Genomic DNA, 24,970 nt, shown 5'->3' with positions numbered 1-24,970 from the left:
TGCTGGGTGTTCCCCGAGCCCGGGAACTCATGGTAGAGACGCCTCATTTAGTGCTGCATACTCAAAGTCCCTCATTCTCAGTACTTTGGTTAGTTTTGAGTCTCCACAGTGGTCACCACCCACTGTAAAAAGAAGAAGAGCTGACATTTTAGCAAATACCCAGCAGCGGGCTGGAGAGATGGCTTAGCGGTTAAGCGCTTGCCTGTGAAGCCTAAGGACCCCGGTTCGAGGCTCGGTTCCCCAGGTCCCACGTTAGCCAGATGCACAAGGGGGCGCACACGTCTGGAGTTTGTTTGCAGTGGCTGGAAGCCCTGGCGCGCCCATTCTCTCTCTCTCCCTCTATCTGTCTTTCTCTCTGTGTCTGTCGCTCTCAAATAAATAAATAAAAAATTAAAAAAAAAATACCCAGCAGCGGTCACCACAACTGTGGGATCCCTGCTTGCCAGATGGAAAAGGGATTTTGCACCCCAAGGAGTTCCTGAAGGGCGACATGTGTGGAAGACCCGCGTGAGCATCGTCAGAGACACTGTATTTGTTTGTCCATGGTGACAAGATGGTCTACTGAGGTTTTGTACAGAGGAATAAAAGGTACTGGAGAATATTAATTTTAGATTTCTACAAAGAAAAAAGCAGTTGAAAAGGCTCACTCAGTGGCTTGCTCCTTCCTCCTTTCTTAATGGCGTTGTTCTTTCAACATCTTTGGTGCCTTTTTCTCTTAATACTTCCCACCAGCAGGAAGAGGTGGGCACCGTGGGGACACAGGGTGCCGCATGCGAACTCACAGAGGCAGCAAATGGAAGCATCAAGATGACAGCATCACATTTCATGTTGATTGTACACCGCTTCCCCTTTCACTTAGCACTTCCGCTCTGTAAGGATTTCCATTCTTTCTCTCGTGGATGAGGGACAGAGTGCTCATTACCAGGAAACTAAGGAAGGACAAGTAGAAAGTTTTGGCAGGCTGCGTGTGGAGGAGAACATAGTCCTGGATGTTAATGTATTGGTGCACTTGCTTCTGTACATTTTGCCCTTTGTATAACAAAACAGTAATCCAAAATGTAGATTTCCCCCCGCTTTTTTTGAGGTGATACCCTGGTTACGACCCCCTCCTCAGGCTTCTGCTGGCAACCCCCTCTCTTCTTTATAGTGTCTTTTATCATCACGTTAAGTACTTATGTCAGGTGGCCCAGTGTTTCTGTTCCATAGTAAAAGTTGCATGAGGAGGCTGGGGAGATGGCTCAGTGGTCAGTGCTTGCCTTGCAAACATGAAAAGCTGAGTTTGGACCTCCAGCAGCCATGTAAAACAAAAAGCGTCATGTTTGGAGGCCTGCACCAATGCTCGCAGGGCGAGGGAGTGGAGACAAGACGACCCTGCGGCTTGCTGGCCACCTAGTCTAGCCGCATTGGTGGGTTCCAGATTCGGGGTGTGTCATAGTTACCTTTGTGTTGCTGGGTAAAGCACCCGGCTAAAAGCAGCTGATGGGAGGAAAGTTACTGATTTTGGCTCACAGTCTCGAGGGGAAGCCTTATGGGGGGAAAGCTTGGCACAGGCAGAGAATGCATATCACTTCTGCCACAGCTGGTGAAAGAAGCGGCAAGAGAGTGAGGCAAGTTCTGGCAAGGGTGACGAGGCTGTCCCACTCACAGCCTGCCTCAGTGACACGCCTCCACCAGCAAGGCCCCACCTCCTAAACCACCATCAGCCAGGAACCATGCACAGGTTTTTATGAGGGATATCTGATTCGCACCACCACCGTGAGAAGCGCTGTCTCAAAAGTAAGGCAGAGAGCTGTTTTTGAAGATAGCATTGATCTATGCACTCCACACGCACATGTACATGCACACCTATACACACGTGTGCACATGCACACTCGTACACACGCATACAAATAAATGAACAATTAAACATGTCCCACGCAGGCTGGAGAGATGGCTTAGTGGTTACGGTGCTTGCCTGTGAAGTCTAAGGAGCCCGTTCGATTCCCCAGGACCCACGTAAGCCAGATGCACAAGGTCGTGCATGTGTCTGGAGTTTGTATGCAGTGGTTAGAGGCCCTGGTGCATCCATTCTCTCCCTCCCTCTCCCTCTCCTCTCTCTCTCTCTCAAATAAATAAATAAATAAATAATAAAATGTTCCATGCGTCTGGGGCATGGAAAGGGTGGTCTGTTTTCAGGGGTAGGAGGCTAGGCAGGGTGTGGGTTTGCTTGGCCTCACATTCTTATTTACTTTTTATTTACTTGAGATAGAGGGGGGTGGGAGAGAGAGAGAATGGGTGCACCAGGTCCTTCAGCCATGGCAAACGAACTCCAGACACATGTGCTAACTTGTGTATATGTCTTATGTTGGTCCTGGGGAATTGAACCTGGGTCCTTTGGCTTTGCAGGCAAGTGCCTTAACCACTAAGTCATCTCTCCAGCCCTGGCCTCACTTTCTTTCTTTTTTTAAATTATTTATTTATTTGGGAGAGTGATAAAGAGGGAGGCAGAGAGAAAGAGAGAGGGAGAGAGAGAAAGAGAATGGGTTGCCAGGGCCTTCAGCCACTGCAAACGAACTCCAGATGCATGCGCCACTTTGTGCATCTGGCTTACATGGGTCCTGGGGAATTGAACCGAGGTCCTTTGGTTTTGCAAGCAACTGCCTTAACCTCTAAGCCATCTCTTGGCCCCACATTCTTAATGTGCTTGCAGGGGTCTCCCTGAAGAGTTCTGGTATTGTACTGCAGGGTACCATCTCTCCTTTCTATCAATGTTTGCGTAAATCAGAGCTGAATCTACCTGCATTAATTAAGGCTACCTTGTAGCACCTCTGTTTTCCTTTCTGGGATCAGACAAGGATGCTGAAAGCTTCAGTGGCTTTATGCAGGCCTGACCGGCTGCAGCTGGCCCATTGCAAGGGCGCAGATGTCGTCCCCAGCCCTGTGGCAGCCGCAGCCTCCTGAGCTCTGCTGCTCTGTGCGAGGTGAGGGCAGTCGCACGTGGCCCTGGGCCGGGCTGGGACGCTCACAGAGAGCCTCAGCTATGGCAGCGCTGATGGTGCTGTGTATTTGGGTGGTGTGCGCGTCACCGTCATCAGCACCGATCCTCAGTGAGGCTCTGGTTCTGTGTCCTTGCTTTCCAGAACCATCGACCCGGTGAGTAGAATGCTTGTACTTCTTCCCACCCGCCATGTGTGAGAAGAGTGTCACAGCTGTGTGAAAGCTTCTGCAGGGCTGGTTGACTAATGGGGACCTCTGTGATTGTGGGGACTGCAGTGTTGTGTGTCTAGAGCTGTATGATCTTGAGCTATCTTCAGTCCTCTGGTTAGCCGTCCTGTGCCCACCGCCATCTTTGAGCTAACATCCTGTGACTATCAGGCCACGATGTGCAGTGTACAGACAGAACGCCAGCTTCCCCCAACCCAAAGGCCAAGCAAGTCATCTAAGGCCTATAGCAGAGACTTGCCACTCTGCTACAGTTCTTAACTCCCCGATGTCTCCACCAACGGAAGAGTACATTGACTTACGACTTTTGTTCTGCGACTGGAAAAAATTCCATAAAAGTATCATCATGTTGGGACATGTTTATAGTATTTTAGTTGTACTTAGGTAACTTGAATCTGTATTCCCAGGCCATGGTCACACATATTTGGCTCCATAATAAACTATCAGATTCCCATTGAGGTGAGAGCTGTGTTTTTGTGTTGATAATTATCAAGGGCATTATTATTTTTAACTTTGTTTTTGACAATTTTCATGCATTCTCGATATATGTCAAACCGTAATTACCTTCTGTTACTTCTATAATAATAATAACTATTATTATTACTATCATAATTATCATCATTTTGCAATGCTATGGATTGAACCTAAGGCCTCGCACATACTGGGCAAGTACCCTAACTGTGAGTAACAGCTGTAGCCCCAGGTCGAGCATTCTTTTCAGGCATCACTCAGGTTACAAAAATTGCTTTGTAAGAAAAGTTCTGTTAATTAAGAACGAGAGCCCAAGGTCCAGAAACAACCCCACACAGGCGTGTCCTAGCCATGTACTATGGACTGGTGGGCCCATCAGTTTAACATCGGGCAAGTCATACCCACGTAACGCCAGAGTGGGTCTGCATTCTCATGGGTAAGCAGTGGCATGGTCTTGATGCCTCATTGCAACCTGGCAAGAAGACGGTATAGAGAAGCAGAGACATCCTGCGGGCGTGTGCTGAGCCATGTTTGTCTCTTGCAGGTGGCAGAGATGCACGGAGAGCTGATCGAGTTCAACGAGCGCCTGCACAGGGCCCTCTTGGCCAAGGAAGCCCTGGTGTCCCACATGAGGCAGGAGCTCATCGACCTCCGAGGCCCGGTGAGTGTTCCCCACTGTTTGGTGTTTGGTCCTGGCTCTGTCTTCCTATTTATTTATTTATTTATTTATTTGAGGTAAGGTATCATTGTAGCTCAGGATGAGCTGGAACTCACTCTGTAGTGAGTTCCAGGCTGGCCTCAAAACACAGCATTCCTTCCACCTCTACCTCCTGAGTGCTGGGATTAAAGGCGTGCACCACCACCCTGGGCCCAGCCCTGCCTTGCCTTCTACCAGATCTCTCTGTCAGTCCATCAGGTGTCCACTGTCTGGTCCCAGTGCTCAGTCTTGTCAGTACTGGTGATGTCGAGGATCTACCATGGCACAGGAACTGAACACAGAGGGCCCTTTGCCTTCTGTGCAGATGGCATCCATGCTGCATTCACAGGATGAGGGAGGATAATGACAGTGTCTCCAATTCTACATCACCCATTTTCCTCTCCCCCCTCGTATCCCATGCCCCCCTCCATGGCTATGTTGTCCCTGCAGAATTGAATTGAATTGCCACATGGATAGCCAGGCTTGATTTCATGTTCTTAGTTTTTGTACCCGCAGGATCCTTTAGTACGAAGCTGTTTGCCCCTTTTGTTGTTTATTTTTGGTCGAGTATTTCGGTTTGAGGAATGCCCTATATAGACCCCGTGTAGAGATTGCTAACCATATCACTGACAGGTTAGATCATGTAATTCTTGATTGTGGGGCCTCCCTGCACATGGTGGAGTCCCCGCTTTCCCCTCTGAGAGTTTAGTAACCTCACTTTCCCAAGTTGTGGTCACCACAAAAGGCTTCTAACACTGCCAGGCCCCCTCTGCGGGCAGCTCCCGTGTGGCAGACCCTGGAGAGACTTCATTTGTCTGCTTATTCAGCCGTTGTGTGGTGAATGAATGCACCGTATTGTGACCAGTCACGTGCTTTGGACATTTGAGGTGTCCAAGAAAGTCCTGTCTTTGCAACCCAAACTGCCGTGTGCATTCTAGCACTTGTCCTTTGATGAGTGTATATCATAAGTACGTCTTCATTCTGAAACCTGTTGATCATGAAAAATGGCACCTTCGCAAAGGTAAGCAGGCTAGCACCATGCCATTTCATGTACCCATCGTCCAGGTGAACTCTTACCAGGCTCAGCCTCTCTTGTTTCAAGTTACCCATCCCTGCTTCTGTCTTCTGTAGCCTTTCAGTAAATAGTAGGTGTTATTTAATCTCTAAGTATCTTACTATGTAAGTCTAAAGTAACAAAACATATATATTGTATAACTATCACCCTTAAAGATAACAGATTTCTTTATGTCATCAAGTATCATTGTTAACATTTCTAATTGTCTCTTACTTTTTTTTTATATTCAGGATTCACATAGGGTGCACACATTGCAAATAGTTGATTTCCCTTTCCTTTTTTTTTAAAAAAATATATTTTATTTACTTATTTGAAAGAGAGAAAGAGGCACGGGTGGGGGAGAGGGAGAATGGGCGCGCCAGGGCCTTCAGCCACTGCAAATGAACTCCAGACGCACGCGCCCCCTTGTGCATCTGGCTAATGTGGGTCCTGGAGAATGGAACCAGGATCCTTTGGCTTTGCAGGCAAATGCCTTAACTGGTAAGCCATCTCTCCAGCCCTCCCTTTCCTTTTTTTTCTTTGTAAAAATATTTTTATTTATTTCTTTGAGAGAGACAGAGAGAAAGGGCAGATGAAAAGAGAGTGAGTACGGGTGCAGCAGGCCCCCGGCCACTGTGGACAGTGCAGACTCATACCCCGGCTGAGAGCCTTTGAAGACAAGTACCTTTAACCACAGAGCAATCTCGTCAGCCCCTAATTTGTCTTTTCTGTTTCTGCCTCATAATTTTTGGGTGTGTGTGTGCTTGGTGTGTGTACACTTATGTGTGTCAATGCGAGTGTGCATGCCATGGCATGCTTGTGGAGGCCAGAGGCCAACATTCAGGTGTCGGTCCTCAGTTTTTTGCATCCTGCGAGGCAGAGTCCCATGTCCTCCACCCTGCTGACCACACTGGCCAGCCTGCAAACTTCCTGGGGTTCTCCTGTCTCTGCTTCCCTTCTCACCGCAGTCTTGCTGTGATTACACATACCCACTACAGCACTGCCTTTTACCTGGGTGTTGGGGATTTGAACTCAGGTACCCATATTTACAAGGCAAGTGCTTTATCCACTGAGCCATCTCTTTGGCCCCTCTCTGTCACAATTTAAAAACTTGTGCTGAGGGATGCATGACACAGAATGCACCATCCTGACCGTGGTCAGCAGGCAGCTCTGTGGCACTTAGTGCGTTCTCATGGCACTGCCATCCCTCTCTTGGGTTTCTTCACCCACTGACACCAAGTACCGGCTCCTCTGTCCTCCTCCTTTGGCTCTTCATACCCACCTTTCTGTGCCGTCCCTGGGGATCAGACTACTCCGTCTTTCTGCCTGTTTGGCCCTCCCTCTGCTCTCTTCCTTTTCCTTCACAGTGTCTTCATTTTGGAGGACCCTGGGCCATTTCCCTCACGGAACTTCCCCACTAGGACTTGGCCACAGGCATCTCTGTAGTGCTGGCTGACTTGCCATTGTCATTGTCATTTGGGCCCTGGATGCTCCAGCCTTCCGTGAGGTAGGCCTGGCTGGACAGGAAGTGAGCAGGGCTCGGCTGGAACTCTGCTGGTGTCCTCTGTGTCTTGCTTTGCTCTCACACCTGTCATCTTCTACACAAGGTCACCATGCTCCCTTGGGATGGCAATCCCACAGTCCACCTAGCCATATTCCTGTGGATGGATATTGCATTGTTTCACTTTAAAAAAATATGTTATTTTTTAATTTATTTGACAGAGAAAGAGGGAGATACAGAGAGAGAGAATGGGTGCGCCAGGGCCACCAGCCACTGCAGACGGACTCCAGATGCATGCACCCCCCTGTGCATCTGGCTTATATGGGTCCTGGGGAATCGAACCTGGGTCCTTTGGCTTTGTAGGCAAATGCCTTAGCTGCTAAGCTATCCCTCCAGCTCTCTCTCTTTTTTTTTTTAATTGTTTATTTTTATTTATTTATTTGAGACTGACAGAGAAAGAGGCAGAGATAGAGAGAATATGAGAATGAGAATATGGATGCATCAGGACCTCCAGCCACTGCAAACGAACTCCAGGTGCATGCGCCACCTTGTGCATCTGGCTTACATGGGTACTGGGGAATTCAGCCTCGAACCGGAGTCCTTAGGCTTCACAAGCAAGCACTTAAGTGTGAAGCCATCTCTCCAACCTGTCTTTTACATTTTTGCTTTCACAGCAGAATGTTAGAATGGCATCCTTGTGAAAGTCTGTGTCCAGGTCTGGCAGGAATAGACCCAGGTTAGCTGAGGTCGTGATTGTGGGGGCCGAGAATGATTGCTACCTCTCTTCCACCTATGGCAGGACAGCTCTGGACAATCCAGAGGCTAGCATGCTGCAAGAGGCCATTGCGGGTCCCAGCGGTCTTTTGTACATGTGGCAGCTCCACGCAGAAGGGCTCGGCCTTTATTGGACTTCTGTCATGCTCTCCATAAAGCTAGGTTTTTGTCCTTCTCATCCTCAGTCCCCTTGCTTCTCCTGCTTACTGTGTCTAGAAGGCTGTCCATCACTTACTCCAGGAAGCTTTCCGATGCCCAGGCAGGGTTGGGTTTTCCCTACACTCTGATTCTGTGTGTTTCCCTCCCGGGGCTAATGTCCCCGCGAAGTCATCATGGATGGTAGTCTCGCCTCTGCTGTGAAGGCGGGCTCCTTGCCCCTTTCTGCTTCCTTTGGATTTGCTGACTCACACGGTGGGCTCTTGAAGGACATGGGTGCTGACTCATTAAATGAGTGAGTGGACATTGTTGACAATAGGTGGCAGCGTTCCTATCTCTTCTGGGACATGCAAGCCCTTGACCTCTCTTCACATCAGGATCTTTCCTGCCTCATCTTGAGTGGCCATAGCCTTTCCATGCAGGTGGGTTGCAATGACCAGGAGGCAAAACCAGAAGGGACCTGAAGGGTCTTGGAAAGAAGTGACCATTGGGACCACAGCTCCCAGGAGACCTCCTTGACCTTGACCTTGCCCCATACCTGCCAAGCCACCTCCCCAGAGCGCAACTGCCAGGGCACAAGAACGGAGGCCATTCTGGGTGTGTGTGAAACATGGAGTGGTCTTCTGCATCGCCATTAATCTCCTCTCACTTTCCCCAGTGGGCCTGTCTGATACCACAGCCTGGATGAGACTTGCTCCCAGGCCTTCAGAACATTCACATGACTCAAGGATCAGGACTCTGAGCTGTGTTTGACAACCTCAGTTTCCCCTTTTGTCAAGTAGGACCAATGTCATGATGATGGCCCTGTTGGGATGTCTTATGACTCATCACATGATAAAGGAGCACACCACGTTTTCCTGTGGTCCCCTGTGCCCGGCACTGGACCTGGCATTCAGTAGGTGCTCAGTGCATGTTTGTTTTCCAAATAGTTTATTTTTATAGAGCAGAAGACAGCTCCATAGACCAATGATGGTTATGAAAAAAGACAGCAGCCGGTACACCAATTCCTCTCAGGAGTATCTTTTAATAAGACTGATAATATATATTTAAGCTCAATTATGTATTTTAAAGGAAAAGGATTTAGGATTGAATTTTTTCCTTCCTCCCTTTCTTTTCTGTTTTTGAATGTCAAGTATTCTTAGTAGTTGCTTCTCATTATTTCCCTTCTAGCATAAGATGTGAATGAATGCTGGATTTTTTTCTTTTTACCTTTTAGCAGGATTTGATTACCCCTTGGAGAATGGCTTCTGGTTTGAATAATAAATGAAGAGAGGGAAATAGAACCCTGTAAGACAGCAAGATGTGGAGGTCATTTAAAGTCGACAGGTGGTGAAAGCCAATGCAGGAGACTAAATGCAGGCTTGTCCCCACACAGGATGCAAACATGCCCCGCACTTCATGTGTGCAAAGCTGAGTTCCTCTTGTGTCTGTCCCAGGTCCCATTTCTGGTCACCTCCACTTAAATAGGAAAGATGAGCTGGCTTGGCATGACTTGAATTACGTGGACTCACTTGTCTGCTGTCCTCCCTGTGTGGTGAGGGCACTGCCCTCTGGTAGCCCGTGACTGAGGGCCTGGCGTCGGGTGTGCACATTCACCCTCTGCCCTCCAGACAGCGCTGCGTCATTAACTCAGTGGAGCAGATAGATATAGAGCGCTCATGACTTGCCAAGGCCTCAGGTCCACAAACCCATTGCCTCAATTTACCTATATTCCAAAGAAATTAGGAAACAGAAATTGATAAGTTGAACATGAGTTTATTTACAGTGTGGACAAACCAGAGATGGGGGGGGTAAAGGAGTTAAGGCCTTCTCCTCTCTATCTGTGGTCATCTTACCACTTATCGAATGCTGTGACAAAGGCTAGAACATATGTAAATGTGGCTATGTGACATGTTCCTGGGGGTAAGGGGAACTGTACCCTAGCTTGCTTCCATTGTCTCTATTCTGTTATGAGGACAGCCTGTGTATGCACATGCGTGTGTATGTTTGTATGTATGGGAGTGAGCATTCCACAGCACATGTGTGGAGGCCAGAGGATGACCTCAGAGTGTGGTCCTCTTCTCCCACCTTGTTTCTCCTGCTGTTTTCCTCTGGGAATACCTGAACAGCTGGCTCGTGAGCATCAGGATTCTCCAGCTCTGCCTAGCATTACCCTGGGCGTGTGCGTGCCTATGTGCATCTGGCTTTATGTGGATGCTGGGGATCTGAACTCTGGTTGGCAGGCTTGAAGAGCAAGTGCCTTTGACCACATGAGCCACCTCCTGAAGGCAGTTTTTTTATTCAGGTCTGGCCTAGGGAAAATAGGCTTAAAGGGGTCCCGCTTTTGAAAGAGAACAAAATCTCAGGGGTATTGTGGGACCTAAGATCCCCACAGTTCATTGATTCATGGCCAGCAAGCTCCTTTGTCCCTAAGTCCATTGCTTTGATAGGTGTAGGGAAACCCTTTCGCATCTTTTCTTTGGAGGTCAGCTCCTGCTCTTGTGTGCCCATGAAACACACTAGTTTCGTAAATGCAGAAAGGTGACGGTGTGATAGTGGAGGAAAGGACATACGTATGGTCTTTAAAATATGTACGTCTCCCTGCCCTTCAAGGCTTCTGTGCAAGGGGATGGTCCTGTAGCGTGGAACGCAGACCTGTAACCCTTTTATTCCATGCCTCATCTTGATCAGCGCCCGTGCTCTTCAGTTAACACAAACCTGAGTGCCTGCCATGCCCCGGACACAACACTTTGCGTGATTTAGACACCCACTGCCCTCGTGGTGAATCTCTCAAAGGATCCCACTCCCTGCCTCTCCTTTCTTTGTTTTGCATCCTTCTCACCTTGTGCACTTGAAGCTCTTTTTACAATCCTACTGATCACTTTATTTTAAAGTTAAAAAGGTCCTCTTTGGAAACATGGAACCTGGGGAAGATAGTTTCCCAAAAGCCAAACAGTGATTCCGAAGGCTGTGTGTGTGGTTGGCATGTAAGACTGGGCGGGGGGAGGTGCTGCGTGATGGAGCAAGCAGGAAGGTGGCGCCACGGCCATCTTTACTGTAGGACTGCCCAGAGGGTCACCCACGAGGGTGCCTCCTGCCTGTGCACAAAGAAGCAGCCCCTGACATTACTGTCCCAGGGGCATGCCTAGGATGATGCACACAGAGCTGTTTTCCCAGGAACACGGGTGGAAAAGTCCAAGGCAGACTTACACGTTGTGTTAGCCAAATGGGTGCATTCACATAGGGCACTCACTGAGCCTGCTGCGCCCTAGCCAGGGCCCGTGGGAGGATAGGGGACCACATACTGTGCCCGAGGTCACGGGTGAGTGATAGGCCAGGCATTCAGTCTTAGGCCCACTTGGCCTCCCAGCTCCTTTGCAGCCTACCCAAGGTCTTGGTCTAAACAGCACAGCTCTCCCAGCTACAAGTGGGAAGCCTGTTCTGGCCTGTCTGGTATTTTTTTTTTCTCTCTCTCTATCATATTTTGTAGTTTCTTCTTTCTTTTATCTTTTTCTATGTTGGCCCCTCTTTCTCTTTCATTTCTCCTTCCTTTTTCTTTCCTCTCCTTTCTTTGTTGCTCTCTCTGTCTCTTTCTGTGTGTGTTGGTTCTTGTCCACCTCTCTCTGGCTCTGGCTGCCTGTCCATCTGTCCCCCAAGCCTAATCACTTTTTTGTGTCTGTCCCACTCTCTGTCACTCCCATCTTTCCTTCCTCCCCTGCCTCTTGTATAAGAAGCAAAGTTAGGTGCTCTGAAAACCTGCACATCCATCCCGTTTCCTTGTCGTCATCCAAGTCTCCCATGTTTTCTGAGGTCGCAGTGAGGCGGGACATAGTTAGGCCAGCTCCCGCCGTTCTCCCGGCCCCTGCTACACTGTGAGTTCCTGTGACTCAGCATTGCAGCTCTCGTGTGTGCTGTGACTTCACGTCTGCTGCTCTATGACAGGGGTTGTGTCTTCACGCCCCTCTTCTTAGAACCTGGGGCATGTGCTGTATGGATGTACCACACATCTGTGGTATCCATGGAAACACTCTGCCAACTAAGGCTTTATACCATCCAGAAATGTGTCCTCCTGTCCTGCTGGGTAGCCTGGGCTTCCGTGGGACACCATCTCCCCACTGTCAACACGTCTGAGCTGGTGGGAGGAAATGATGAGAGAGCTGGGTGGGGGTGGGGAGACGTCCCCAGTTCTGTAACAAAGTGCTTCCTGGGTCTTTCTCTGTATCCCTAAAGCCTTCAGAGGGAGTGATCTCATTTTGGGGCTGATGCTAGTTAAGTATAGAAGCTTAGTAAGAAATGTAGTTTTCAGCCCAGTGGCACTTGTCGAATATCTAATGATCAAGTATCAAATTGTCTGCGGTTCCCCAGCAGCTCTGAACATCACATTCCAAATTATAAGAGGCTTTCCAGTTCACCACTTGGACATCCGTGTTTTAATCGTCTACCGTCTTGAAGGAGATTATTTTGAAAAGTACCATTTAAGAGTGGCTACTAAAAATATAACTCACATAGAAGCTTACATCAGAAATATTAGTTTTTGACACAAAATCATCTAGAAAGAAGCCTGCAGGACCCACTCAGTGCCAGGAGACAAAAGTCCATCCTTGTGTTTTTCTGTTGCTAGATGAATACCCCAGGTGATCACATGACCTTTGATACTCATGCAAGTGCCTGTGGGCTAGGGGACCGTTCAACCTCACTTCTATTTTTTTTTTTTTTTTTTTGGCATATGTGCATGTAGAGCTCACGTTTCAGGCTAGCCTAGCTGGCCAGCAAGCTCCAAGGATGCTCCCTCTCCACCTTCCCTGTGCTGGGGTAGCAGACGTGGGTGCTGGGGATCCAAGTTCAGGTCTGCATGCTCACACAGCCAGCCCTTTCCCACTGAGCCATCTCTCCAGCCCCACTTCTTCCCCACTGGGCTCGTGATACACTCTTGTCCCTAGTGTATACACATCACCATGAGCAGCTGGCTTCTGCTGGGTGCTCTGAGGGGCTGGGATGTAGGGTGCATGGAGCCTGAATGCCCAAGAACCATGGGTGTGGGGGCTTTGAAATACGCTTCCATTAGGATGAAGGTCACGTGCCTGCTGACAGTGCGCAAACTTCACCAAGCCAGCGCGGCCCGGCCGGGGACTGTCAGCCTCGTGCTCTGGAATGACTTCAGCCGGAGCGGAGGGAGGGATTTTCGGCCCCGGCTTCTGCTCCCGTCAGTCACTCATGTTTCATGTGGCTGCTCGTACCGAGTGGGAGGCACGCAGACCTGGAAGATGCTGCCTGTGCCCTTGGGAAGGTCAAACTCCAGCATCCAATCTGTCTCGTGTGCTGCGCTCTGGTTTGACTGCACTGTGGTTTGGCACAGAGATGGGAGTGTTCCTGCTGCCAAGTCTAAAGAAAGATCAGCAAGGGTTGTGAGGCCACTTGTGAACCACATTTTACCTGTCTCTGCTCCAGCCAAGCGTTGTGTGTGCTTGGTGAGTTTGCCATCCATCACCCACTGAGCAGCAAGAGCTGTAGGCAGCTGTGGCCAGGATGCTTCTGGGGACGCACAGACTCCATGTTCTCTTGTGTTTGCCGCCCCGGCCCTGCCTGAAATGAACCCCTGCTCTCTGTCCCTCGGCTTTGTGTGACCCAGGGGCACAGATTGGATCTGTCAGAATCCTGAGCTTACACACCCCTGGTGCTTCATGACTCTGGGGGTTGGTCATTTCATTCTCTTTAAAAATATTTTATTTTCATTTATGAGAGAGAAGGAGAGAGAGAGAGAGAGAGAGAGAGAGAGAGAGAGAGAGAGAGGGAGAGAGAGAATGGGCTCCAGACACATGCACCCCCTTGTGTGGCTATCATGGGTCCTGGGGAATTGAACCAGGGTCCTTTGGTTTTGCAGGTGAGTGCCTTAACCACTAAGCCATCCCTCCAGCCTGGTCATTTCATTGTTGTCATCATACAGCGTGGCATCTCCTGACTTGTCCATTTTGTCTCACCCATGTTTCGTGAATCTTCTTGACCAGGGCATTTTCATCTAAGTCCTAATGTAAAATTTTCTTTTTCTTCTAAATTAACACACATAGTATCTTTAATTACACATAATAACCACATGATTACACTTGTACATGCTCTCTAAATATACCGTGTGTATTTATCCCCTAATTTAATACATTTCTTTCTTCATGTTAATAGACTTCCATTCTGAGTAGTCACACCTTCCCACCAGCTAAATGTGGCTTTGTACAACACTGACATATTTTTTTCCTGTTTTATTTTTCTTAAACTCTCTTGAAAAAAATAAAGTCCTATGTCAATTCCCTTCTCTCTAGAACCTTTGTTACTTAGACTTACTGGGCTGAGAAGTGTCATGGGAGTACTCCAGGTCATTCTGAGAGGCTGCCTCATCTCCTTGAAGTGAACTTGCGTAACTTGCTGGGCATGTTGTGTGTTTCATACTGTCTGATTGCAAGGGCAGCTGGTCTGTGGGATCCAGATATGTTGCTGTCTTATTTCTGGGAGACAGGAAGGCTACCTGGTCCGATGGGAACAGAGTCTTCATCCTAAAAGGTTCTCTGATGTGTCCCTCAGCTCCCTGTGACCTGTTCTTTCGTAAGCTAGCCCCTTTAACCACTGAGCCATCTCCCCAGCCCTTGGCCTGTCTTTTGGAAGTGACTTCTTCCTGAGAGATGGGTGGCCCCTTGGCATTACCCACCCTCCACAGTGGTGAACCGCATCCATCGCCCCATAGGGTCTGCAGAGATGTTGAGCAGAGTCAGTGGCACACTCCCAGGTAGTAGCCACTGAGGCTTTTGTGCACACTGACGCCCAGGACCAGGGTTTGGGAACGTTCTAGGCCATGCTGTCCAATGAGATTGAAAAGACCTCAGCTCCTGCTAGATTTTGTTCTTTTCCTGATAAAGTGCCTCGCTTTATGTCTGCTGCCCAGCAGTGTCTTTGTTTCTGCCAGCAGGAGCGTGCGTGCCTCCAGCACAAGTCACACCTCCGTGCTGAAAGAGCAGAGCTCACAGCCAGTAGTTGTTGCCAATAGCCTGAGGTGGTACATGCGTGTGCGTGCATGCGTGCGTCTGGGCACTGAACCCACAGCGTCATGCATGTTGTTCTCTAGTACCAAGCGTCACCCATCTTTCGTTTTTTTTTGTTGTTGTTGTTGTTTTGAGCATCTCACAAGGTTTTGCAGTTGGTCTTGAACTGTGTAGTTTGGGCTGGCCCTGTATTTCCAATCCTCCTACCTTTGCCAGGATTATAGGCCTGGCCACCAAACCTGGCTTCATCATTTTTTTTTTAACTTTTTTAAAGCATGTAAACTGGCCTGGAGAGATGGCCTAGCAGTTGAGGCGTTTGCCTATGAAACCAAAGGACCCAGGTTTGCATCCCCAGGACCTTTGTAAGCCAGATGTACAAAGGGCACATGCATCTGGAGTTTGTTCGCAGTGGCTAGAGGCCCTGGTGTGCCCATTCTCTCTCTGTCTCTCTTTTCTCTCTGTCTCTGTCTGCTTGCAAATAAATAAAAGCTTTAGAAAATATTATTAAAAGATATTTACTAATATTTAAAGGTAGAAAGATATATTGTGGCCATAAAACATACGATAAAGATGTCTACATGGCTGGCCATGGTGGTGCACGCCTTTAATCCCAATACTTGGAAGGCAGAGGTAGGAGGATCACCATGAATTCAAGGCCACCCTGAGACTACATAGTGAATTCCAGGTCAGCCTGACCTAGAGTGAAACCCTACCTTGAGAAACAAAACAAACAAACAAAAAGATGTCTACAGGCTATAACTTTTTCTATAGACTTGATGAGCTATGAAATGGGAAAGAAAACTGCACGGGATTTTGATGCATCACGCACCCATTTTTGGTGTGTGAGCGTGTGCACAGTGTGTGTGGCGTGTGGTATGTGCGGTGTCCAAGGGGGCTTTGGGTGCCCATCTCTGTGGCTTGACTGAGGACTTCCTTGAGACTGGGTCTCTGACTCTGCCATTGCAGCTGCTCTTATTTCTCAGTTAGGGAAACTTGGAGTTTTTCCAGGACCTCCCATGAACTAGGGTTGTAGCCATGCATGACCATGCCCAGCTTTTCCCACAATTTTTAGGGGACTGAAATGCTAGTTGTCTCAGGCATCCCCCGCCACCCCCGGACTCCTCATCCTCAGGTAGCAAAAACTCACAACCACTGAGCCATTGCCCCAGCCCATGCATCACATGTCCACTGATGGAGACAGATAATCATTTGCTGTGGAAATCTGCTAGTCTGCTTGAAAAGTAATACGGCTCATGCCAAAGTAGGCCCTGGCTCTGGCCTTCTGCCTGACTCTTGAAGCCCATTCCTCCGTCACCGGGTCCTGTTCCTCACGGTCACTGTCACCGTCTGCTCCTCCGTCACCGGGTCCCGTCCCTCACAGTTGCTCTTACTGTTCCTTTTGTGTGCCAAGCTCTGCTTTCCTACCCTTTGTCTTTTAACTCCTCTGCTTTCAGAAGTTTTCTGAAACAATATATACATTTGAAAGAATTTCCATGTTGCAAATCTTACGTAGAGGATAAAACATGGGCCCCTCTCTCAGAGACCTTGCAGTGGAAAGTCTAGTCCATTTCCTCCAAGATACTCTTCCCATACACACAGGCTTATATGGGTTTGTTTCTAACACGCGTGGGATATTTATACTGTTCAGGCGTTTTGCGGCTTGTCCTGTGCCACTCACGAGTTGTGCCGGCCGCCTTCCGCTCTGTGCTTTCAGGTCTTCCCACCTTCAAGGTCTGACTGCCACATTCGAAGACGTCCTTAGTGGCCCTGTCACGACCACATCCTGATGCTTTTTCCCAGTGTGGCTTCTTCTCATGTCATCCTGTATGAGGCTCAGAAGTGTGCCCTTTGGCTGCCCCTTGAGATAATCAAGTCCGACAGAGAGAGAATGGTGTCCCCAGTCCTGCCTGCAAATGACAGGCACTCTTCGCTGAGTACTTTCTAGATATCACGCCCCATTTCAAATGCATTAGCAGGCCCATGAGGGCGGAGGCTTCTTTCTGACCATTTAGAGAAAATAAGGCCCTGGTAAGGTAGGAGGCTGTGCCTACGAATGTGCCAGTTGGTGGGTTGCTCGTTTTCCCAGAGCCTTCCTGACCTCATCTTTAGATAGGACTCCCAATGTCCAGCAAAAAGAGTTGTGTGAGTACTAAATTGATCGGATAATGCCCCAGTCGTCCAAAGTGTGAGGTAGAATCCCACTTTCTCACAGCCCTGAGCAAGGGGACTGAGTAACAGCACTGAGCCCAGAGCAGTCCCTCGCTTGCTTGACTTTTCTTTGTAGTGCTTAGTCATTCCTTGGCAAAGAATTGTTTATTTGCTTTTCCCCATCTTGTCTGCTCTGTGCTTGGCTGAGCTCCCAGCTCCTGCTATGGGGGATTAAGTATTTATTGAATGAATGAATATTCATTTGCACGTCTCAGCACACTCTGGGTGTCCAGAAAGTACTCAGTGAATTTGACTGAAATTTAGTACCCTAAGCCAGCTCCTGAACATAGCAGGGGTGTGTGGGTTTGTCCCAAGATGACCACATTGCTGTGTGAATTTTCTCCACCCTGTCAACTATCAGGAGCTGTGATACCAAATACCATGTCAACCACCCCTGGTTTTCCTCGTGTCCTGTGTGTAATGGGTTTCCAATTTGGGTATGAAATTACCCATCAGTCCCAGGAGAAGTTGTTCATGTGCTTTTAGAACAAGCCAGAGATCAGCAGAGAGGTCTGGGTGGAGGAGCAAGGGCCGGCTAACAGACTTGCCTGCCCCCAGTTTTGTCCCCGACAGCGAATGGACAAAGCCGTGCTTGAAATCTCTGTCAGCAGGTGTGACGGGGGATCCTGGCTTAGACACAGAGGAGAGGTGAACAGAGTTTCCGCTCTTCTCCAGGCCTTCCAGCTTTAGTAATATCTCTCAAAAGGGGTCCAGTGCATTAGTCAAGGTAGGCTGTGTGAGCTCCCCTCCCCCAGGTTGCACATCCTCCCCGTGGCGGAGTCTCTGCTCCGTTTTCACCGTCCTTGCACCCATACCTAGGCAGTGGCCGAGGGATGAGAGAGGGCTCAATCATGCCCTCTTAAAGCTTCAACCCAGAAATGACATGTGCCACTTTCCTCTGAGTTCATTAGCAAAGCAAGTCCTCTGCTGGGTGGGTGCGGGTGGTCTTCCCAGGCCCCAGGAGGAGAGGTTATTTCAGGAGCTGACCCACAAAGTCTTGGTGCCTGGCACTCAGTCAGCGGTGGGCACTGGGCGGTACAGCTGCTGCTGGTGGAATGAGGCAGGTCAGGGAATCAAGGCTCATCAAATGGGCAGAAACTGCATCTTATTGATATGCCCATGCTGCACCCACGTGCCGAGGCTCTCAGCTTTCTGAGTTGCGGGTTGTGGGTTTGGAAGGGGCTCAGAGACAAGCCCGCCACAGACTGTTCTTAAAGAGCTCGCCCGCGGCCTCTCCTTCGCGGCACGTACTGAGCTGGTTCCTCTGAGTTCCCGTTTCAGACCTTGGCCCTTTCTAGGAAAACCTGCAAACTGGAATCAGTCAGAACACAGGAGCTTGGAGTTTATGATGCTCATATTAGTAAGGTTACTTCTGGCGAGTGCTCCAGAGAACCAGCCCCGCCTGTGCTCTCATAGATCACCGAACCTTTGCAAGTCGGGTGAGCTCCAGCCACATAGTGACCACGAGGTCTGCGACATCGTGGAACCCTGGCCCATTTGTGTACAGTTCTGTGTGCCCTGCCAGCCCTGTCCTGTCCTTAGGTGCAAACTGTAGCGACCGCAGTGACCCAAGAGGACAGCACGTGGCCACGAGAAAGAGTGAGTCTTTCCAGCTGCACCAGCTGAGACGGGGGCACTGGTGGCTCAGCTAGCTTGGTTGATTGGGCAAGCGGTACCTAGTCCAAAACAGGGCATGCTGGTTGGCTGCCATTATAATTATATTTTTATTTTTACTTTTTTGGTGTTTCAAGATAGGGTTTCACTCTAGTACAGGCTGACCTGGAATTCACTATGGAATCTCAGGGTGCCCTCGAACTCATGGCGATCCTCCTACCTCAGCCTCCCGAGTACTGGGATTAAAGGCGTGCGCCACCACACTTGGCAGCTGCCATCATTTGGTAGCCACCTTGGGTCAAATTTCCCAGGAGGTGAGTAGATGTCAGGTGGCAGCCAGCCATGGTCCACCCTTTCTCCTGCCCCTTCCTCTCTTTGGGGAAGAGACGGAAGCTCTAAGCAGGAAACTGACTATGCACTGCCGGCTGCTGCTCAGCCTGGGGGACAGTGGGCAGGGCAGGTGGGGGTCCAGGTCTGCACCTCTGTGCTGCTGATTCAGCCCCAGACCCACTCTTTCCAAGATCCATCAAGTTCAGATGGGGCAGGGTGCATTGCACTGGGGGCAGTGAGTATCAAAGGGGAGTTAGATTTTTTACTGTATCTGACTTAATTAGTGGAACTCAGTTACATATTGGTAATTGACCACAGAGACTGAAGTCAGGCTGATTTCTCCCGGCATGGCTGCTCTTGTGTCTGATACTCTCCACTGCAGAGTTGTAGGTTAATTACATCTTCAAAGACCTCTTTTCCGCAGAGGTCACATTGATAAGTCCTGTGGCTTCGGATGTGAACGTCATCTTTTGGGAGCCACCATCAGCTGACTGCAGTTGTTATTCTGAGGTTTTTTTTTTTTTTCTTCTTTAGTACACACAAGTAATTCATAAATATATCCTCAATGTAAACCATCAGATCTGAACTTAAAAACCTTCTTGGTCACTACTCCAGTTCTATAACCAACCTGACGAACGTGATGTTTGTCCTTCTAGTCACTGCTGCCAGGATAGAAGGGGGCTTCCCTTCATGCCCCATTGTTCTGTCAGTGTACCCACTATGGGACGTGGTCTGCTTGAGTATTAACAGTGCTCTACTTTTCCTCCCTTGAGTACCTTCCTTACAGGGGAGCCTTAAGCCTGTTGACTGAGGCCTGGAGAGATGGCTTAGTGGTTAAGGTGCTTGCCTATAAAGCCAAAGGGCCCAGGTTCGATTCCCCAGGACCCACGTAAGCCAGATGCACAAGGGGGTGCATGCATCTGGAGTTCATTTGCAGTGCCTAGAGGCCCTGGCACACCCATTCTCTCTCTCTTTCTCTCAAATAAAGAAAGAAAAGTTTTTTAAAAAAACTGTTGACTGGGCTGGAGAGATGGCTTAGCAGTTAAGCGCTTGCCTGTGAAGCCTAAGGACCCCATTTCGAGGCTCGGTTCACCAGGTCCCACGTTAGCCAGATGCACAAGGGGGCGCACGCGTCTGGAGTTTGTTTGCAGAGGCTGGAAGCCCTGGCGCGCCCATTCTCTCTCTCTATCTGTCTTTCTCTCTGTGTCTGTCGCTCTCAAATAAAAAACAACAACAACAAAAAAAAAACTGTTGACTGAAAGGTGGATGGACAGAAATATTGGCATCTGAGCTCATGTGTGCAGCAGTCCCTGGGCTGTTGGCCTCCTGCCTGCCTCTCCTGTGGTCTGGTCTCTTCTGTGCAGCCAGAGTAGGTGACATCCTTCTGAGGACCCTCACTGTGAGAGCAATGGGCCCAGACCAAAGCCGCCTTCCCTCTCCCTAAAGCCTGGCCTGTAGCTGCTTTGGGCCCCTCCCAGCCCCATGTGTGAGCCTGTCTCTCCGCAGCCATCCCTGTGTCAGTAGCATATTGAAAGGTTGCACGTGGCTGCCTCTCCTCACGGGCTGTGTGCCTGTGAGCGCCAGGGCTGCTTGTCGTATGTTCACCTCAGCTCCTGGCACTGCTGAGGGTTCTGGATCAGAACTTGGTACACATTTTTGGGATAAGCGCACATGTAACAGGAAGGCGTGCTCACTGTGTGAGGCATGGTTGGCCCTTCACTCAGTGAAGGCTGCTGAGGTACATACTACAGGAGCCTCGTCTGGACTTCCAGAGAGCCTCGATGCCACGGGCCCTGGTCCACCCTTGAACTGTGCCCCTGAGTCAGAAGAGCCGCCACTGCTTGCTGAGACAGGCTTTCTGCCAGGTGCCTTGTGGGCAGTTCCCTCGCAGAAGCCCCGCACCAGCCTGCCAGGCTAGCAGCTTCTGTTGCCCACCTCAAAGAAGGAATATTCTTCTTCTGCCCAGAGAAGGTGGTGGCCTGTCCAAGGGCAAGGCCATACAGCTGAGTCAGAGCTCATTAAAAAAAAATAAGTAAATAAACTCAGCCATCGGCCAAACAAAAAACTAAACTGTCTATTTACATGAGGAAAGAAATCCCAACAAATTACCATGATTAAAGAGCTAATGCATACCATAAATACTACAGGACTCAGAAAAACATAATAGCTTTATTGATTAACTGTCTGCCCACTTCTACAGTGCATGTTTGTTTTTTTTTTAAGCTACATTCTCTGATACAGAGAATGGAAATAATTCAGTTGTTCTAGCTTGATTGAACAAAACTTCCTTTTCAGTGAATACCCGTATACTCACCTCTTTGACTCATCCACTAACATCTTGCTTTATCATTTTTCAGTTTCTCCATAGTCTACTACTTATCTATCCATCATCCATCATCCATCATCCATCCATCCATCCACCCACCCATCCATCCGTCCATCCACCCTTACATAGACCCTTCACTTGGTCTTTTTGTATTCATTTCAAAGTAAACTGCAGACACCAGTACACAGTACTTCCAAAATACTGGAGCATGCATGTTGAACTTGACCTTGTCCCAGAATGTCCCTTGATAGCCTCTTTCAGATGTTCTCCGTCTTCCTTTCCCAAAGATGATCAGTCTTCTAGAATTTTCCATCATGGACATGACAGTTTTTCTTCTAATTTAAATCTGCATGATTATTAAATTTATTTTAGAAGGCTTAACAATGTGTACCTGGTTAAAAAATTATAAAGTACAAAGTTAAAAAAAAAAAACTTGCTGGGTGTGGTGGCACATACCTTTAATCCCAACACTTGGAATGCTAAAATCGGGGGATTGACATGAGTACAAGGCTAGACTGAGGATACGGAGTGAGTTCCAGGTTAGCCTGGGCTACAGTCAGACCCTGCCTCAAATATATCTATATATCTCCTTCTCCTGAACTTTGCTTTCTAATGCCCTTCCTTCCAAAGTGTCCACCCAAAGCACATAGTATATGCGTCTCCCTCCCTCTTTGTGAAAATGGTAGGCTCCCTACCATTCTGGTCTTCTTTTATGTTGTGAGAGGACAGGACACCTGTGGGTGTGCATATGCCACAGCATGCTTTTGGTCAGAGAACAACCTCATGTGTTGGTTCTCTTCCTCTATCTTGTTTGGCGACAGGGTCTCTCTTGGAAGACAAGGCTAGCTGGCCGCTGAGCTTCAGAATTCTCCTGGCTCCACTTCCCATTCCTGTAGGTGTGCTGGGATTACAGGTGCTCTCATCCCTTTAAAAAATATTTTAAAAAGATTTTAGTTTTACTTATTTATTGCAGTCAGAGAGAGGGAGAGCGAGTGGGAGCATGGGTGTGCCAGGACTTTTAGCCATTGCAAACGAACTCCAGACACATGTACCACTATGTGCATCTGGCTTATGTTGGAGCTGGAGAATTGAACCTGAGACCTTAGGCTTCGCCTTAACCACTAAGCCGTCTCTCCAGCTCTCAGACCCCTTCTAATCTAGCTTTATATGAGTGCAAGGAGTTGAATCTGGTTAGCAGGCTTACACAGAGCAAATGACTTTAAATGCTGAGCCACCCCTCAAAATCCCGTGCCATCTTATTTTGTGTCTGTCTAGCTTTGGGCATTCTGTCTTAGAAGCAATTTCCTATTAGCTGAGAAGAGCTGTTCTACTTTTTAGGTAGCCATACAGTTCAATTTTGGCTGTGCTATAATTTATGTAACCATTTTGTCTTGTTTCTAAGCTTTTATTACTGTAAGTGGCATCACAGTAAATGTCCTTGTATATTTGGTTTCATACATATGTTGTCTAAGCATCTTAATTACTTGGAAAGAAACTGCATGTCCATTCTTAGTAAATTAGATAATTCTTTCATGCTCCTTCCTCCTCCAACCATCCCTTCCCTCCTCCAACCATCCATTCATCCATCTGTTCCTGCAGTGGGAACACTCATTGAGCAATCTCACATGCTCATGGTACCATCTTGGGCTCTGAGAATATCGCCCCTGGGACCTTCATAATTTGGGGGGGAAAACACACATCAAAAATGAGTCTATGAAAGTTTTTCTGGCTATTCAGAGGAAAAGAAATTAAAAAACCAAAAAGAACAAAACTCTTTAGGTATTGTCTTGTTAGTTGTTCATTCTTATAAAGAACCCTTGACCACAAGTGTCTTTAAAGCCATATGGATCTGATGACTTTAACTGTAAAAGGACAAACAATTTAACAAACAGACAAGCAACGGACCTTGAATATAGTCCAGACCTTGGCTGTCCTCCTGGTGGCCAGGAGAGCATCCTCAGCACCTCAGCTAGAAGACAAGAGTAAAACATGCCCTTTTTACTCCCTCCCTCCTTCCCTCCCTCCCTCCCTTCCTCCCTCCCTCCCTTCCCTCCCTCCTTTTTTTCTTCCTTCCTATTTGTTTTTAAATTATTTATTGGGGTGGGGTGGAGAATGGGCATACCAGGACTTCTAGCCACTGAAAATAAATTCTAGATACATGTGCCACCTTGTACATCTATCTTATGTGGGTCCTGGGGAATTGAACCTGGGACCTTTGGCTTTGCAGGCAAGCACCTTAACCACTAAGCTACCTCTCTAGCCCTTACACCTTGTTTCTTATTAAACAATGAAGTGAGGTAGCAGAAATGTTGGAGGGACACAAAATAGTTGTAAATTTTGGCAGTGAGAAATGAGAGCTAATTGCCTAAGGCTATCTGAAAACAGATGGATGAGGAAGGACTCTGGCAAGTACAAAATCTGGGTACTGTTTCACAGTTGGGATGAAGATTTGCCATCCTTGCCATGTCTCTTTTCTCTTTTTCTTTTGAGCAGCGAATCCGAGAGCCTTGTAATTGGAAGATAGAAAATGAGTCTTTTCCTTCGTGCTTTTTATCAGCAACCTAACTTGCTCAAGCCATGGACAATGATTTTGAATTTGTTACAAAGCAGTTTACAAACTGTTCGACATTTCATTGTGAAAACGCAGGTTACATGAAGAGTTATTTAGTCAGTCATAGTTCCTACACTGTGCCAGATGCTGGGCGTCACATGACCCAGTGGATATGGTGAACAGGGAAATGTGGAGGCTGCACTCTCACACGGCTCACATAGAGGGCACCAGTCCATGGAAAATCAGCATGGAATCGTGGTACCCTGGTGTGTGCCATATAGGGTGGCAGTGGGAAGTCTGTAGTTCTGGTGGTAGGGTGGGGAGTCCTCTCAGACATGCTCCCAATCAGAGATGTTCCATAGTCTAGGCTGTGAATATCAGTGAGGCCTCCCTGAGGGAACACAGAGTAAGGACTGTGTAATGGGAGGCACCATAGCTCAGTGGTGTAAGGTGGTGACTGGAGCCAGACCTAGGATTGAGTCCTGCAGCCTTTGTGAGCATTGTATTACTCTGTATGTCAAACTATCCTCATCAGGTCAGCATAATAGTGGGGTTATTTGCTCCAGAAGGACCCAGGATTTGACTAGCTCATTTCTTATAAAACATCTAGTGGTGGTTTCTTCCTGTCTTTGCACCCCAAGGCTGCCATATCACTGCCCAAATCATAGGAATATGGGGTAGTGGCCTTTTGTGGGGCCAGTGAGACAGATAAAAGAAGTCACTCTTCCGGTTACTTTGTTATGCCCATGTGGAAAGTTAACCAAGAGAAGGCTCCATCCCTGAGCTGAGTCCTCCAAGATTCCTCGGATTCAGAGAGGTCAAAGAGATGTTTGTGGCTAGTATCAAGAGAAAGTTTGGATTTCTTACAAATTATCTCTGCCTCATATTTCTTTAATTGCTAGAATGTGACATGGAATTAGCATTCTGTCCAGGCCTGTTACCCAAGCTACTTGGGAGGCTAAGGCAGGAGGATCACAAGTCCTAGGCCTTCCTGGGCTACAGAGTGAGCTCATGACTACCCTGGAGAACTTAGTAAGACCTTGTTTTGAAGAGTAAAGAGGCTCAGGGTATATCTTAGCCATG

General features: G+C 48.3%; 1 protein-coding gene across 1 annotated transcript in view; it reads left to right on the top strand.

Moving 5' to 3' along the window:
- Positions 1 to 24,970, top strand: part of Snx29 (sorting nexin 29) — a 459,228-nt gene that overhangs the window by 318,028 nt on the left and 116,230 nt on the right. Inside the window, exon 17 of the mRNA XM_045161574.1 lies at positions 4,217 to 4,333. Within this exon, the coding sequence (XP_045017509.1) occupies positions 4,217 to 4,333 (117 nt within the window). The remainder of the gene's footprint in view (positions 1 to 4,216; positions 4,334 to 24,970) is intronic.

The sequence above is a fragment of the Jaculus jaculus genome, chromosome 11, assembly GCF_020740685.1.
Source record: "Jaculus jaculus isolate mJacJac1 chromosome 11, mJacJac1.mat.Y.cur, whole genome shotgun sequence".
In the NCBI taxonomy this organism is placed as follows: domain Eukaryota; kingdom Metazoa; phylum Chordata; class Mammalia; order Rodentia; family Dipodidae; genus Jaculus; species Jaculus jaculus.
The sequence above is the reverse complement of the archived record's forward strand: the minus strand, read 5'-3'. Positions and strand labels throughout refer to the sequence as shown.